This window comes from Callionymus lyra, chromosome 9 (genome assembly GCF_982586985.1).
Source record: "Callionymus lyra chromosome 9, fCalLyr1.hap1.1, whole genome shotgun sequence".
NCBI classification, from domain to species: Eukaryota; Metazoa; Chordata; class Actinopteri; order Syngnathiformes; family Callionymidae; genus Callionymus; species Callionymus lyra.
This window is the reverse complement of record NC_141826.1, coordinates 23,889,873-23,902,903: the sequence shown is the minus strand read 5'-3', so window position 1 is coordinate 23,902,903 and position 13,031 is coordinate 23,889,873. Positions and strand designations below refer to the sequence as shown.

Below are 13,031 nucleotides of genomic sequence, written 5' to 3'. Positions count from 1 at the left end.
TAGTCTCTATTTTTTCCATTTTCACTATTTTAAGTCTAATTACCAAAGAACAATAACATAAATTTCACTCGCATCAATATGGAGTGGCTTAGTATAGTATAGTCTAGTCTCTATAGTATATTCTTTATTGTCTATTCTCTATAGTCTAGTTTCTGGAGGTGACAAGTCAGCAGCCCTAGACAGAGTCACTTTTAATTAGTTTAAATAAAATTCTGCATCAGTCGACCACACACGTTTTCGTTTTGTTTTCTTATGGCTGCTTTCATCATAGCTCTGAGTGGAGCAATCAGAGTATGTTATTCTGGGATTAATTTTTTACTGTTACCTCTTAAGATATCATGTCTCTAACAGGCTAGATTTGTATGCTTTTTTCGTGAAATCGCAAACAACTTTGCATTTCTTAATCATGTGTCTCAGGGCCTTAGCTTCTCCACCAGCAACCACAGCAGAGCAACGCGAGGGACAGAAGTGTCAGAGAGAGCCTAGAGAACACCTTGTTCGTTTGTTAGTTCTGCAGCCTCACCATCAGGACCCACAAAAATGTCACCGCAGACAAGAGTCAAGTTCATGTTTGCGACCAGATCGTGCCATTTGTCTTCATAATCACGTTCATCATCATCCCAGACATAGTTCTTAGTGCTGTGTGGGGGGTCCAAAGGTGGATCATAGGAATGAAGTCTCAAAAGTCTTTTCAAGATCAGGGAAATCAGATGTTCAATCATGTTGAACCAGTACAGCTCCTCCCTCTCTGGAGCAGAAGTTCATTCTTGGTGGAGAGTTGTTGAGGTTGAGTTCTTGTTTGTTCAGCTCAGGAAAATTGCTTCAATTGTAGGTGTCACCAATAGGGAACTGGACCAAAGTTCCTGGAGTAAAAGCCAAAGATGCGCCATTGTTGACCAACATTCTTTGTTTGTTTCCATCCCCTCGTCCTCTTCTCCTGCCACACCCATGCACTCCAGCCAGTGGCCAATAGGGAGCTATGATAGGACCCTAGAACTATCATCATCTATCATCTTCTCTATTTTTTAGAGAAGCTCTTTCAAGTCTTTAATTTGAATCTTAATTAGCTGTATCAAGCTAGCTCAAGAGCTCAATAAGAGCACTTTGTTTAGCTATTTTATTTATTATGAATTCTCAGAAATCATTGATGTGAGTAACCTACTCATAAGATTTACCATTAAATTAAAAAACAGAGTTTAAAGTTTCTTATTTTCTTCCCTGTCAGGAGCTTTAACTTGTCACCTGTAGTAAAAGTTACTTTTGTCTTAAAAAAGAGGAGGTCAATAAATGAATAGAACAAATTAATAATTATATTAATAATATTAATAATAATGCTAGAAATAATAATAAGTAAAGAAGAGATTAACAAAAAAAAAATTAAATGAAAATATAAAAGATGAAGAATTTAAAAATCTAAATTAAGAACCAAAACTTCAATTAACTAATTAAAATCCATTATAAAATCCGAGATAATAATAAAAATAAAACAAATAGTAAACTAAGATATTAATAATAATAAAAAATAAAAATAAAAATAAAATGGAATAATTTATGACTAATTGTTAAAATAATAAAATGTATTTAAAGTAATAATTGAAAAACTAAGAAAACAGAATAAACTGCAATTGATTCAATTAATCAATAATTAAATAATTACACCAATTGAGTCAGAACAAAAGTCAATTAGGAAGTAAACAAAGAGCAAACCAGCAGGGGGCAGCATAGCAAATACAACACCAAAGATCCGAAATTGAGAGTAGAAGAAGAGAAAACAGGAACTAGATATCAACAAACGTACACACGTGCAAGCAGTCAGTCACACACTTGTTTTAGATAAGCAGTATTAGCAACACAAAACAACCAAGTTACACTCAATGTGACCAATTGTGAGTTGATCAATTGACAATGTGAAATATGAAGAGAGGATGATCAAGATCATTAATACATACAACACTGTGCCAACAATCAATGTCAATTGTGTTATTGTTATTGAACACAGCAGAAGAAGGAGAAAATTGAAATGTGAGTTGGTTTGTTTTTCTTCTTAAACCAATTATACCAGTAATTAACTGTATATATTCATATATACCTCAATTAAGTAATCAAACCCAATAGTGAATAGAATTCAAGATGACGTAAGAATGTGTGTTTAAAGAAGACATGAATACAACGGGAGGGTCGGTGAGGAAAAGAAGGAAGTCTTAAAAGTTCAACCTCCAAGCGAAACCACTCCCACCAACAAGGAAAAACTCTTTCGGAGCTCATTCGTACTTGCAGCAGCTAAAGAGACAAGTCTGCCAAGCAGCAGTTCTTATCAGCAAGAGATAGTGTCCAAAGACACACGAACCTGGACTCTCAGCTGAGTCACAGAAAGTCAGAGATCTCACACAAATGAATGATCATTTTTACAAGTACTGCAGCGAGAAAAAATGATTCAAAAGATACAAACATACAGACACAGACAATTTTAACAGAACAATATGTCATGACAATACGACGACAACAGTATTTTACCAAAACAGGTCAGAGAGACACACTATGCTACGTGGAACGAGACTCTTGACCAGCCTGTCGTGTCTAAAGTGTCGAAATCAGATTGGAGAGCCTCTCGATCCGTAATCAGTTTCAAAACACCCTGGATAGGAGACCTCTCAACTCATCCATTCTATTTCAACCCCCGTCGAACTAACTCTAAACTAATCATCAATGAGACTTTATCCATCACCGTGATTGTTCGGAAAAATTAACTAGCCCTAACTATACTGCCAAATACCTGTGGAGCCCCTCGACACAGAAACACAATGAGATCTAACTGGCCTACACACCGGCTGGCAGAGTCTTCAGACCAGGATATTGGGAGAGACCCGCTCAAATCCCACACATCCCCAAATTAATGATAGCTACTTGGCTTACTGAAAAAGTACGTCTACTATAATCACCCATTGGCCAAGCATCCTAACTAGTTTAAGAATCTGGAAAAACGTCAGATGCCCTGTAGAGGGAGCCAGCTACACTCCACCCCTACTCAGAATTCTCAAGGGTTACCAGGTCGTGTAACCGTCTCCTCTGCCTATCAATTCAACTTAAATTCTAATCAACGTTTTTTTCCTTTTTTCAACGATGCTTCTTCTTCCCGGGACACGATAATGTCGTCTACACTTAATACAACAACAAACAACAACTGACCATGCAATACCTCAAAAAACGAGCATCAGATTATAAAAGCACTATTGAGAAATATAATCTAAATTTGTGACAGAACCAGAGACTTACGTTTATTCTTCCAGGCAACCAAAACTAATATAAAATATATATGTAATCTTTTCCTAACCAAATATAAACTTAATTTTAGATTATAGATTATAAAATCTATGTAGAAAATAAGATAAAATCTTTCTCACCTGATTCTTGAAGTAAGGTATAGTTGCCGGCCTGGTTGCCTGGAGAACAATCAGCTCAGAGTTCGTCTCGGAATCGAAAAGGCCTTCAAACCATCAGTCCACGCCAAGGGTCACGTGCACCAAGTTGTTAGGGGTTTTTGTGTTTCCATGAACCGACCCCTCCCCAGCCTCGTACGTGGTGATGGAATGAAGGACAGACACATGGATGAGTTTAAGAAAAATGCTCGTTTAGTGAATTATGCAAAAGTCAGAGACAAACTTACGTGAACACGGGCGCTAGCAAGCAGAGAGATCTATCGCAGACGTCTTCGAATGCCAGAACGCAAAGATCAGACAAAATGGTGGATCTTTATAGTAGAATATTCAGGTTAACGCCTCTAGTCAAATGTGAATGTAGGATTGGTCAGTAAGTGTAAACATTTGATTCTAAGATGGCCGGTCGCACGTGATCGTAGTGGAAATTTACCAAAAGTTGTTGTTTTCAAGAATCTGTTCCCAGCGACTTGTGTCCTTCAGAGTGAATTCTCAAACAGGTGTCCAGACTTCCTGGAATCTGGGATTGTTTAATCTTTCTGTGTGTGTGAGGCTTTGTGACCTCGGCCTTTGAGTTGTGAACCTGAGTTTAGTTTAAGTGAATGCAATGCAAGAATAGGATTATTTAATATGAATTAAATATGTAAGATTATCAGTTAATCAAGTGACTATTTGAAATGTGTGTTAAATCTAGGTGATTGATTACAGTAAAGTTGTCATTTCCTTACAATATATCTATATATATAGATATATATATATATACACAGTATATGTTCAGCTGAATCTCAGAATGTGTCAAAGAACCACACTTCCCAGAGTGCATCAGCATCAACAAACCAGCTGCTTCAGTCATTGGCACTAATGTCGAGCACCTGTGAAGTCATGGAGGGTCTCAGTCAGTCAGAGAGAGAAGACGCTCCAGGTCCACCATGGGTTCAGTCCAGAGACGCCAATGGTCGGTGAAATCTTTTATCTACTTTCATTGTGTTTGAAATGCTTCTGAGATGTTCAAATGTATGTTTAAATTAAGTAATTATTAGTTAAGGAACACATTGCAGCATTTACTGTATTGATTTTGTGATTAATGGGTTTTGCTAAAAATAACATTTCAGTTGAGTTTGGAAAATTAAAGGTAAAAGATTCAAAAGAATAGAACAAAATTAAATATCAGAGCTTTACTAAAAAGTTTCGGAAAATTCATGAAATTATATTTTGTGCTTATTAGTTCATTTAAAATATTTGATTAAAATGTTCAAATGAATTCAAAATATTCGAATTTTTGAATGAATGTTTGAAAATGTTTCATTGTTTGAATGAATTTAACATGTTTGAATGTTTAAATTCATTTAAAATTCATTACAAATGTTTAGTTTAAATGGATAATTAAAATGTGTTTGTCTGTTTAAAGGTTCACAACCTAAATACTGAGAAGCCAAAAGGAAAAAATAAAAGTGATTGAGTTTAACATTTGAGTTGTTCTTGTGTCCTTTTAGAACCTGAACAAGAGGTGGACTTGACATTATTTAATGTATATGCTGTATATACAGTATACTGTATAGGGATAGATAGAAAGATGGATGGATGGGCGGACAAATAGATGGATATAAAGTTAGATATAGATTTACAGAAACAATATAGTACTTGTAATGCTTGTGTAGGGTCTGACGAATACATCAGCCTGCAATTAAATGTTGTGCAGTAATTACAGGAAACGCAAACACACATTAAAGTCAGGGCGGAAAAGAGGAAAAACGCCTTTAGCTTCCATTTATAGCTGTTTCTTGATTAGAGTCTGTGGTGGGAGGAGAAGATGGAGGTAATCACTGTTACAACAACTTCAACAGCTTCGGGGTCAACACAAAGAAATCAACTTATATTCATCTACATTGTTGAAATCAGGATTTAAAAGCAAAACTATTCGCTTATGAATCAGACGAATAACTCATGCTAACACAAACAAGAGTTCAAAATGTTGCGGCGTACGCTAACACGAAGTAGCCAAACTTCAACAACAACCTGATGTGTTGCGTCTAATTGTGGATATAAAAGTGTTTTCAACTGATAAAGAAAGAAAAGAAGCTGGTTGAGATCCATCGACAACACTTAGCTTCTGTGCTACCTAAGCTAGCATCCAGCACATGAATCTGGAAGACAATGCTATTGTGCTAACAGTTGCTAACGTCCAGTTTCTTTAGAAAAATAACCCTCAACTATAGTTTAAATATAAATAAAACTGAATCAAAAATGATGAAAACAAGTGAAAGCATAGATGTAACTACTGTTGTGTTGTTTCAGTTCAAAGGTTTCAGAAACGTTGGCTGTCGGACCAGAAAACAAAAATTGAATAAAGTACCAGCGGCTCAGTGAAGGCAGGACGACGCCACATGTAATCAATCCAAAGAGAAGCAGGAAACAATGGAGAAATACTGGACGACCGAATCGTGACCGACACCAAGAGAAGAGTCGGTTTCTTTTAACGAGGTTTTCTCTCGGATTGTTTTTGTCAAATTGAACAGCTCTGGCAAAAATCGTTTTAATAAAATGAATGTTTTCCTGTTACCGCGCACCTGCGACCCTGACATTTCAGCAATCTTTTGTTTTTTCAGGTAAATGATGCTAAAACTTTCTGGTTTTGTACTTTTGACAGCAAAATACTCACATGTGATACTTTGTTTTTCTGACTAATGTACGTCATTCGACAACAGGGATGAATCTCCACCATTTTTAAAGATCATCTAGAGGAAGTTTTATAGGTTGTGTACGTTTAAATACATTTGAAAAGGTTTAAAGTTTTTTACATTACAAATGTGTTCATTGATGATCCAATCTTTTATTTGTTTATAGGGATTTATAAAAGTTTCCTGTGTTGCCGTTCCCACATTTTGACGGATTAAAAAGTGCATATTTTACCACAGGTTGTGAGTCGAAATAAAGTTCAACTAATGTGTTGATTTAAATGTGTGTTGTTGGACTCTATTGTATCATCAGTGTGCGTTTGTACAAAACTCTCCTTTCATTGAAATATTCACATTGGAAAATTATCTTAAGCCCCGCCCACTGAAAACACTTTATTTTTCAGGATATTAAATCTTGTTGACTGTAACCACACCCACTCTGCTGTGATTGGTCAAAGCATGCAGGTTAGTCACTGCGCATCATCAATCCTGGACATATCCACCTCCAAGAGACTCGTTGTATAGACAAAGCGGGGTGTGATAACAGCTGGCTGGAGGAGTGAAGCCATAATTACACCATAATGGACTCTAGTAACCTCTTGTTCGCCCAGATTACAGATTCAATCTTTTAATTAAAAAAATGTTTTAAAAAAAAAATGAAATTAGTTCTTCTATAGTGTGTGCATTAAAAAAGAACAGTACATTACACTATTGTCTTGTTATAAATGTTGTATTGTTGTTCGAATTATTATCCTGTTATCTGTTTTTAAGTTATTATCTTTATTGATTATTGGCTTGTTTTTTTATTATGGTTTAATACTATATATCCAAATATGTGTATGTAAAGCTTAAACAAAAATGTGGGAAGAATAAATGTCAATCAATCAAGATCAATCAATAAATTGTACTTTGAGTGCCTCAAATGACCATAAGTGTTTGTTTGGTTGAATTCTTGATTGTTTCCGGTTACTTTGACATATAAATAATACAAGAACCATCAACTGTGATTCCTAACGTAATTTTCTTTCTTTGTTTTTGCCAAGACAAAAAAAACCACAAAAACAATCACACAGAAATATTGCACAAGTCCATCTACTGTATTTATATTTTTTAAAGTTTTTAATTGAAGTAAATCAATGCCATCAGAATATTAAAAGGTTGAATTTTTTTTTCTTCAAATATTTAAAGGTTGAATTAATTCAATCAATTCAATATTTATTAATTCGTAGCATTTTATATTCAATATAACATATTTTTTTAAGCAACAGAACCAAACGAGTACCGAGTTACTGGATCATTCCTGCATAAACAATCAGATGATGACATCACTGCTGCATCACTTTAAATATTTTCATGACAAAGTATCAACTTTGTTTTAACTTGTTCTTCACGATCGCTCCAATAAGATATATATGATACCAATATCAGGTTTATTTTAAAGCCATCATTGCGAAACATTTCAAAGAAAGGAAAAAAAAACGTGTTTCCTCCCACGATGTTTACCATCGTCTACGTCACTGATGCGTTGAAACGCGGGTGTTTGGTGTTTTTCTACATTTCAGAGATTAGATGAGCTTGACGGCAGGATCACAAAGTTTCAAGAGGCCCAACAGAGACACGTGACTCTTCATCAACTTCTTCGCTGGCGAACGTTCTTCTATGTGCATTCATTTGACCTTTTCCTCCTTGTTTTGATCCTGCAGATAATATGTAGCTCTTTTTATACTTGTGGTTTTTATCAAAACGAACATATTTCAGTGTCGGACACCAATAGTTTTGTTGGCTCAAGTCGTTTATATGCTGTTGACTGGAATCATTCTCCTCAACTGTACTTCCAGAGGGTGTTATCTTTCCACTGATGAAGTGGATTTTGATCATTTCATTGATTTACTGTTTGTAACCGTGATTCTTATAGATCCGTCTTATTCTGATGCTTTATGAATATGTTTGATTCAATCTTTCTTTATATAACAAACACATGTAATGTTGTCTGTGTGTGAAGATAAATGATGTGAACTATAATTATGTTTCATCATTTCTTCTCCTGCACTGAATGAATCACATTCATTATTTAAGTAAAAATATAAAAGGGTTAAAAAGACGTATAAAAAGTAAGAAACAAAGTGACTAGAGGTTTTATAATATTGTCTCCTTATTAAAAGTGCAATGTTTTTTTTTCAAGGTGCTCTGAGATGTGAACAAATATTTATTATTGATCCTTATTTGTGTTTATTCAATTCACATATAGCTGAGGGTAGAAACTTTGTGTTTGAGGGACCTGAACCTTCAGTGGGCAGCAGGTGAACAGGTGAGGAACAGGTTAGCAAGGGTTCAGGATGATGGAGGCAGCGAGAGGTCAAGATGTCACTCAGAGTGGACAGAGGGCAGGAGTGTAGTACCTCCGTAGTACAGTCCTGTCGCTGTAGTGCAGTAACATATGGTCCTACAGTAGGACAACACACTCTGGATGGAGCAGCAGTAGAAGGTCAGCAGCAGCTTCTCCTCCAGGTTGTTGTTCCTGAGTATCCTCAGAAAGTAAAGTCGCTGCTGGACCTTCTTGACTATTGTAGTGGTGTTTGTAGTTCAGGAGATATCCTCTGAGATGTGTGAGCCAAGAAATCTGAAACTCTTTCCGAAGTCCCCATCAGCAGGGGTCGGGGGGGCCGACCTGAACACATTTGTAGTGTTGCAGAAAACGTCAGTGTTTACAGTCACAAGGTTAATTGGGTTTTCTCTGACTGGGTATTGACTTGTGCTTTGGCTAAACATGGCATCAGGTGAGAGAAGCTGTGGAGCTCACCATCGGAGTGAAGCTGTGGAGCTCTCCATCGGAGTGAAGCTGTGGAGCTCACCATCGGAGTGAAGCTGTGGAGCTCACCATCGGAGTGAAGCTGTGGAGCTCACCATCGGAGTGAAGCTGTGGAGCTCACCATCAGAGTGAAGCTGTGGAGCTCACCATCGGAGTGAAGCTGTGGAGCTCACCATCGGAGTGAAGCTGTGGAGCTCACCATCGGAGTGAAGCTGTGGAGCTCACCATCGGAGTGAAGCTGTGGAGCTCACCATCGGAGTGAAGCTGTGGAGCTCACCATCGGAGTGAAGCTGTGGAGCTCTCCATCGGAGTGAAGCTGTGGAGCTCACCATCGGAGTGAAGCTGTGGAGCTCACCATCGGAGTGAAGCTGTGGAGCTCACCATCGGAGTGAAGCTGTGGAGCTCACCATCAGAGTGAAGCTGTGGAGCTCACCATCGGAGTGAAGCTGTGGAGCTCTCCATCGGAGTGAAGCTGTGGAGCTCACCATCGGAGTGAAGCTGTGGAGCTCACCATCAGAGTGAAGCTGTGGAGCTCACCATCGGAGTGAAGCTGTGGAGCTCACCATCGGAGTGAAGCTGTGGAGCTCACCATCGGAGTGAAGCTGTGGAGCTCACCATCGGAGTGAAGCTGTGGAGCTCACCATCGGAGTGAAGCTGTGGAGCTCACCATCGGAGTGAAGCTGTGGAGCTCACCATCGGAGTGAAGCTGTGGAGCTCACCATCGGAGTGAAGCTGTGGAGCTCACCATCGGAGTGAAGCTGTGGAGCTCTCCATCGGAGTGAAGCTGTGGAGCTCTCCATCGGAGTGAAGCTGTGGAGCTCACCATCGGAGTGAAGCTGTGGAGCTCACCATCGGAGTGAAGCTGTGGAGCTCACCATCGGAGTGAAGCTGTGGAGCTCACCATCGGAGTGAAGCTGTGGAGCTCACCATCGGAGTGAAGCTGTGGAGCTCACCATCGGAGTGAAGCTGTGGAGCTCACCATCGGAGTGAAGCTCACCATCAGAGTGAAGCTGTGGAGCTCACCATCGGAGTGAAGCTGTGGAGCTCACCATCGGAGTGAAGCTGTGGAGCTCACCATCGGAGTGAAGCTGTGGAGCTCACCATCGGAGTGAAGCTGTGGAGCTCACCATCGGAGTGAAGCTGTGGAGCTCACCATCGGAGTGAAGCTGTGGAGCTCACCATCGGAGTGAAGCTGTGGAGCTCACCATCAGAGTGAAGCTGTGGAGCTCACCATCGGAGTAAAGCTGTGGAGCTCACCATCGGAGTGAAGCTGTGGAGCTCACCATCGGAGTGAAGCTCACCATCAGAGTGAAGCTGTGGAGCTCACCATCGGAGTGAAGCTGTGGAGCTCACCATCGGAGTGAAGCTCACCATCGGAGTGAAGCTGTGGAGCTCACCATCGGAGTGAAGCTATGGAGCTCACCATCGGAGTGAAGCTGTGGGGCTCACCATCGGAGTGAAGCTGTGGAGCTCACCATCGGAGTGAAGCTGTGGAGCTCACCATCGGAGTGAAGCTGTGGAGCTCTCCATCGGAGTGAAGCTGTGGAGCTCACCATCGGAGTGAAGCTGTGGAGCTCACCATCGGAGTGAAGCTGTGGAGCTCACCATCGGAGTGAAGCTGTGGAGCTCACCATCGGAGTGAAGCTGTGGAGCTCACCATCGGAGTGAAGCTGTGGAGCTCACCATCGGAGTGAAGCTGTGGAGCTCACCATCGGAGTGAAGCTGTGGAGCTCACCATCGGAGTGAAGCTGTGGAGCTCACCATCGGAATGAAGCTGTGGAGCTCACCATCGGAGTGAAGCTGTGGAGCTCACCATCGGAGTGAAGCTGTGGAGCTCACCATCGGAGTGAAGCTGTGGAGCTCACCATCGGAATGAAGCTGTGGAGCTCACCAATCGGAGTGAAGCTGTGGAGCTCACCAATCGGAGTGTTGCAGATGGCATGAAAATGGACATATAGTAGTTTCCGCTGGACTCCACTTTAGCTTGGAGCGAATAGATTTCTAAGCTAAACACCAGCTCGTAGTGAGGTCACTTTTTTGAAGTTTACGTTTGACAATTTTTTTCGCCTTGATTTACTTTGGTTTATTTCGGAGACGACTTGCCGGTCATTTTTAAAAGAGGTTAAAAAATATTGGAGGACATTTATGCTATTATATGCCTTTAAACTATGATTGAATGAAACAGTAATTATGTTTTTATTGCATTAAAATAGTGTGAATCATGTGAGTTCACAACAGTTTGCGTTGTTGCTTCACATCTGATAAAGCGAACAGGAAGTAGACGCAGAACATCCTCTTGATGTTATCGCCTTAGTTCCAGGAATCGTAGGCGAGAAGCCGCTGATGGTGAAGAGATTGACATCACGAAGTCGCAGCAGAGTTCACTCTCACTCACAGACGAAGACATGGCTGCACTGATCCTGCTGCTGGTGGCGTTCTTCTCCAACAACATCCTCGCTGAGATCCTCAAGATGGAAAGATACTCTCATCACTTCATCCTGAACAAAACAGCTGATGACGTCTGCTTGATCTCCAGATGGATCGGTGAGGAGAAGGAACTTCTGTGGAACTCTTCACAGCATCATGACTCCAGTCTTCAGAGAAGAGCTTCTTATAGAACAGACCCTCTGAAGGTTTCAGACTCGGGTCAGTACCAAGAACAGTGCTGGACCAAGAACAAGGTCCAGCACTGGACACCAGAGTGTCCAGTGGGCTTCAGGTCATGAAAACCGCAGAAAAGAACATTTTGAATTAGATTTAATCGATGATGAAACATCTTCAATACACAAACTACAGCAAGTAAAGAACAAACCATCTCTTCTGGTAACGTTTGTCGTTAGTTATTACTGGTTCAATTATTACTGTCTGGAGAAGAACCAGAATCGGAGATGTGAAGTACTGGAACATTTTGTTGGTTCTGTACAGCCAATTTACATTCACACCTGGGTGGGAGATAGTCTGGAGCTAAACTGCTCTGAGATCAGTGGAAACAAACCACATGTATGGAAGATTCGTTCAGTGATGGAATTCAAAGAGAGTGACAACCACACTCTGATGTTTCCATCACTGACCTTGAACAACACAGGTGAATACATGTGTGATCAGGATAATATGTACCTCCTGTTTGTGTGTCCTGAGTCTGACCCGCCTGCTGAAGTGTTCTTCACTGGAGGAGAGAACGTGACTTTACAATGCGGTGACTGGAAACGGCCTCATCCGATTCTCTGGTACATGAAGACAAACAGAACTGAAGGAAGACCATCACGTGTATTAAATCAAGAACAAAGGGACAGAATCCCTCACCTCGGCCCAAGCCTGGTGATCACTAACATCTCTCTGGAAGACAGCGGAGAGTTCTGGTGTGTGGTTACGAAAGATAAACGTTGTGTGTTCACATCTATGACCCTCGTAATGTTCGGAGAGCCAGAGGTTGATCACCATCTAGTGAGATCTGTGCTTCTCAGTGTCGTGATCTTCATGATGTGTGTTGTTGTTGTTGTTGTTGTGGTCTGGAGGAGCAGGAGTAGAGAGCAGCTCCCAGTACCTGTGGAGGAAGTGGAGATGTTGGATGTGTCTCCAGCGTCAGCAGATGTTCAGCCAGAGACTCTCTGAGGCAACAACATGATCCACGTGTGTTTGGATGAATCTTTCTTTGACTGTTTTTTTGTAATCTCTTTATTTCTCTTTATGTTCTTGTTCTTATTTTATTTTGATTTATTTGTTATTTTTTTAATAAAAAATTGCTGTATGTATTGGCTATTGGAAAAAACTATTTCAATAAAGTTTACCTTACCTTTTACCTTACCTTACCTTACCTTAATAAGTGTGACTCTTGTTTTATCTTCAGTGTCAATAAAGTTGAACCATTGACCTTGAATAAAAGACTCAAGTTTTCTTTGTGTAGAGATGAAGTCCATGACTCAAGTGTGCGTCACATATTATTCTGACTTTTTTCTTCCTGTTTTCCTTCTTTCTGCTCCTCAGTCTGGTTCTCTACATGTTTCTCAATGATCTCTCTTCTTTTTTCAAACGTTTTCTCCAGAAAACAAGGTCAATAATCTCCTTTTTAATCTCAATAATGATGTATTTGACAACACAGTGTTTCTAAATGTC

At 39.9% G+C, this 13,031-nt stretch overlaps 1 protein-coding gene across 1 annotated transcript; it reads left to right on the top strand.

Moving 5' to 3' along the window:
* The first annotated feature begins 4,295 nt into the window (after positions 1 to 4,295).
* LOC148072332 (uncharacterized) lies at positions 4,296 to 12,669 on the top strand. Its single transcript, XM_087798662.1, has 3 exons — positions 4,296 to 4,389; positions 4,928 to 4,941; positions 11,559 to 12,669. Exons 1-3 carry the CDS (start codon positions 4,296 to 4,298, stop codon positions 12,528 to 12,530), a joined length of 1,080 nt encoding a protein of 359 aa, XP_087654788.1. The 3' UTR covers positions 12,531 to 12,669.
* Positions 12,670 to 13,031: the final 362 nt, after the last annotated feature.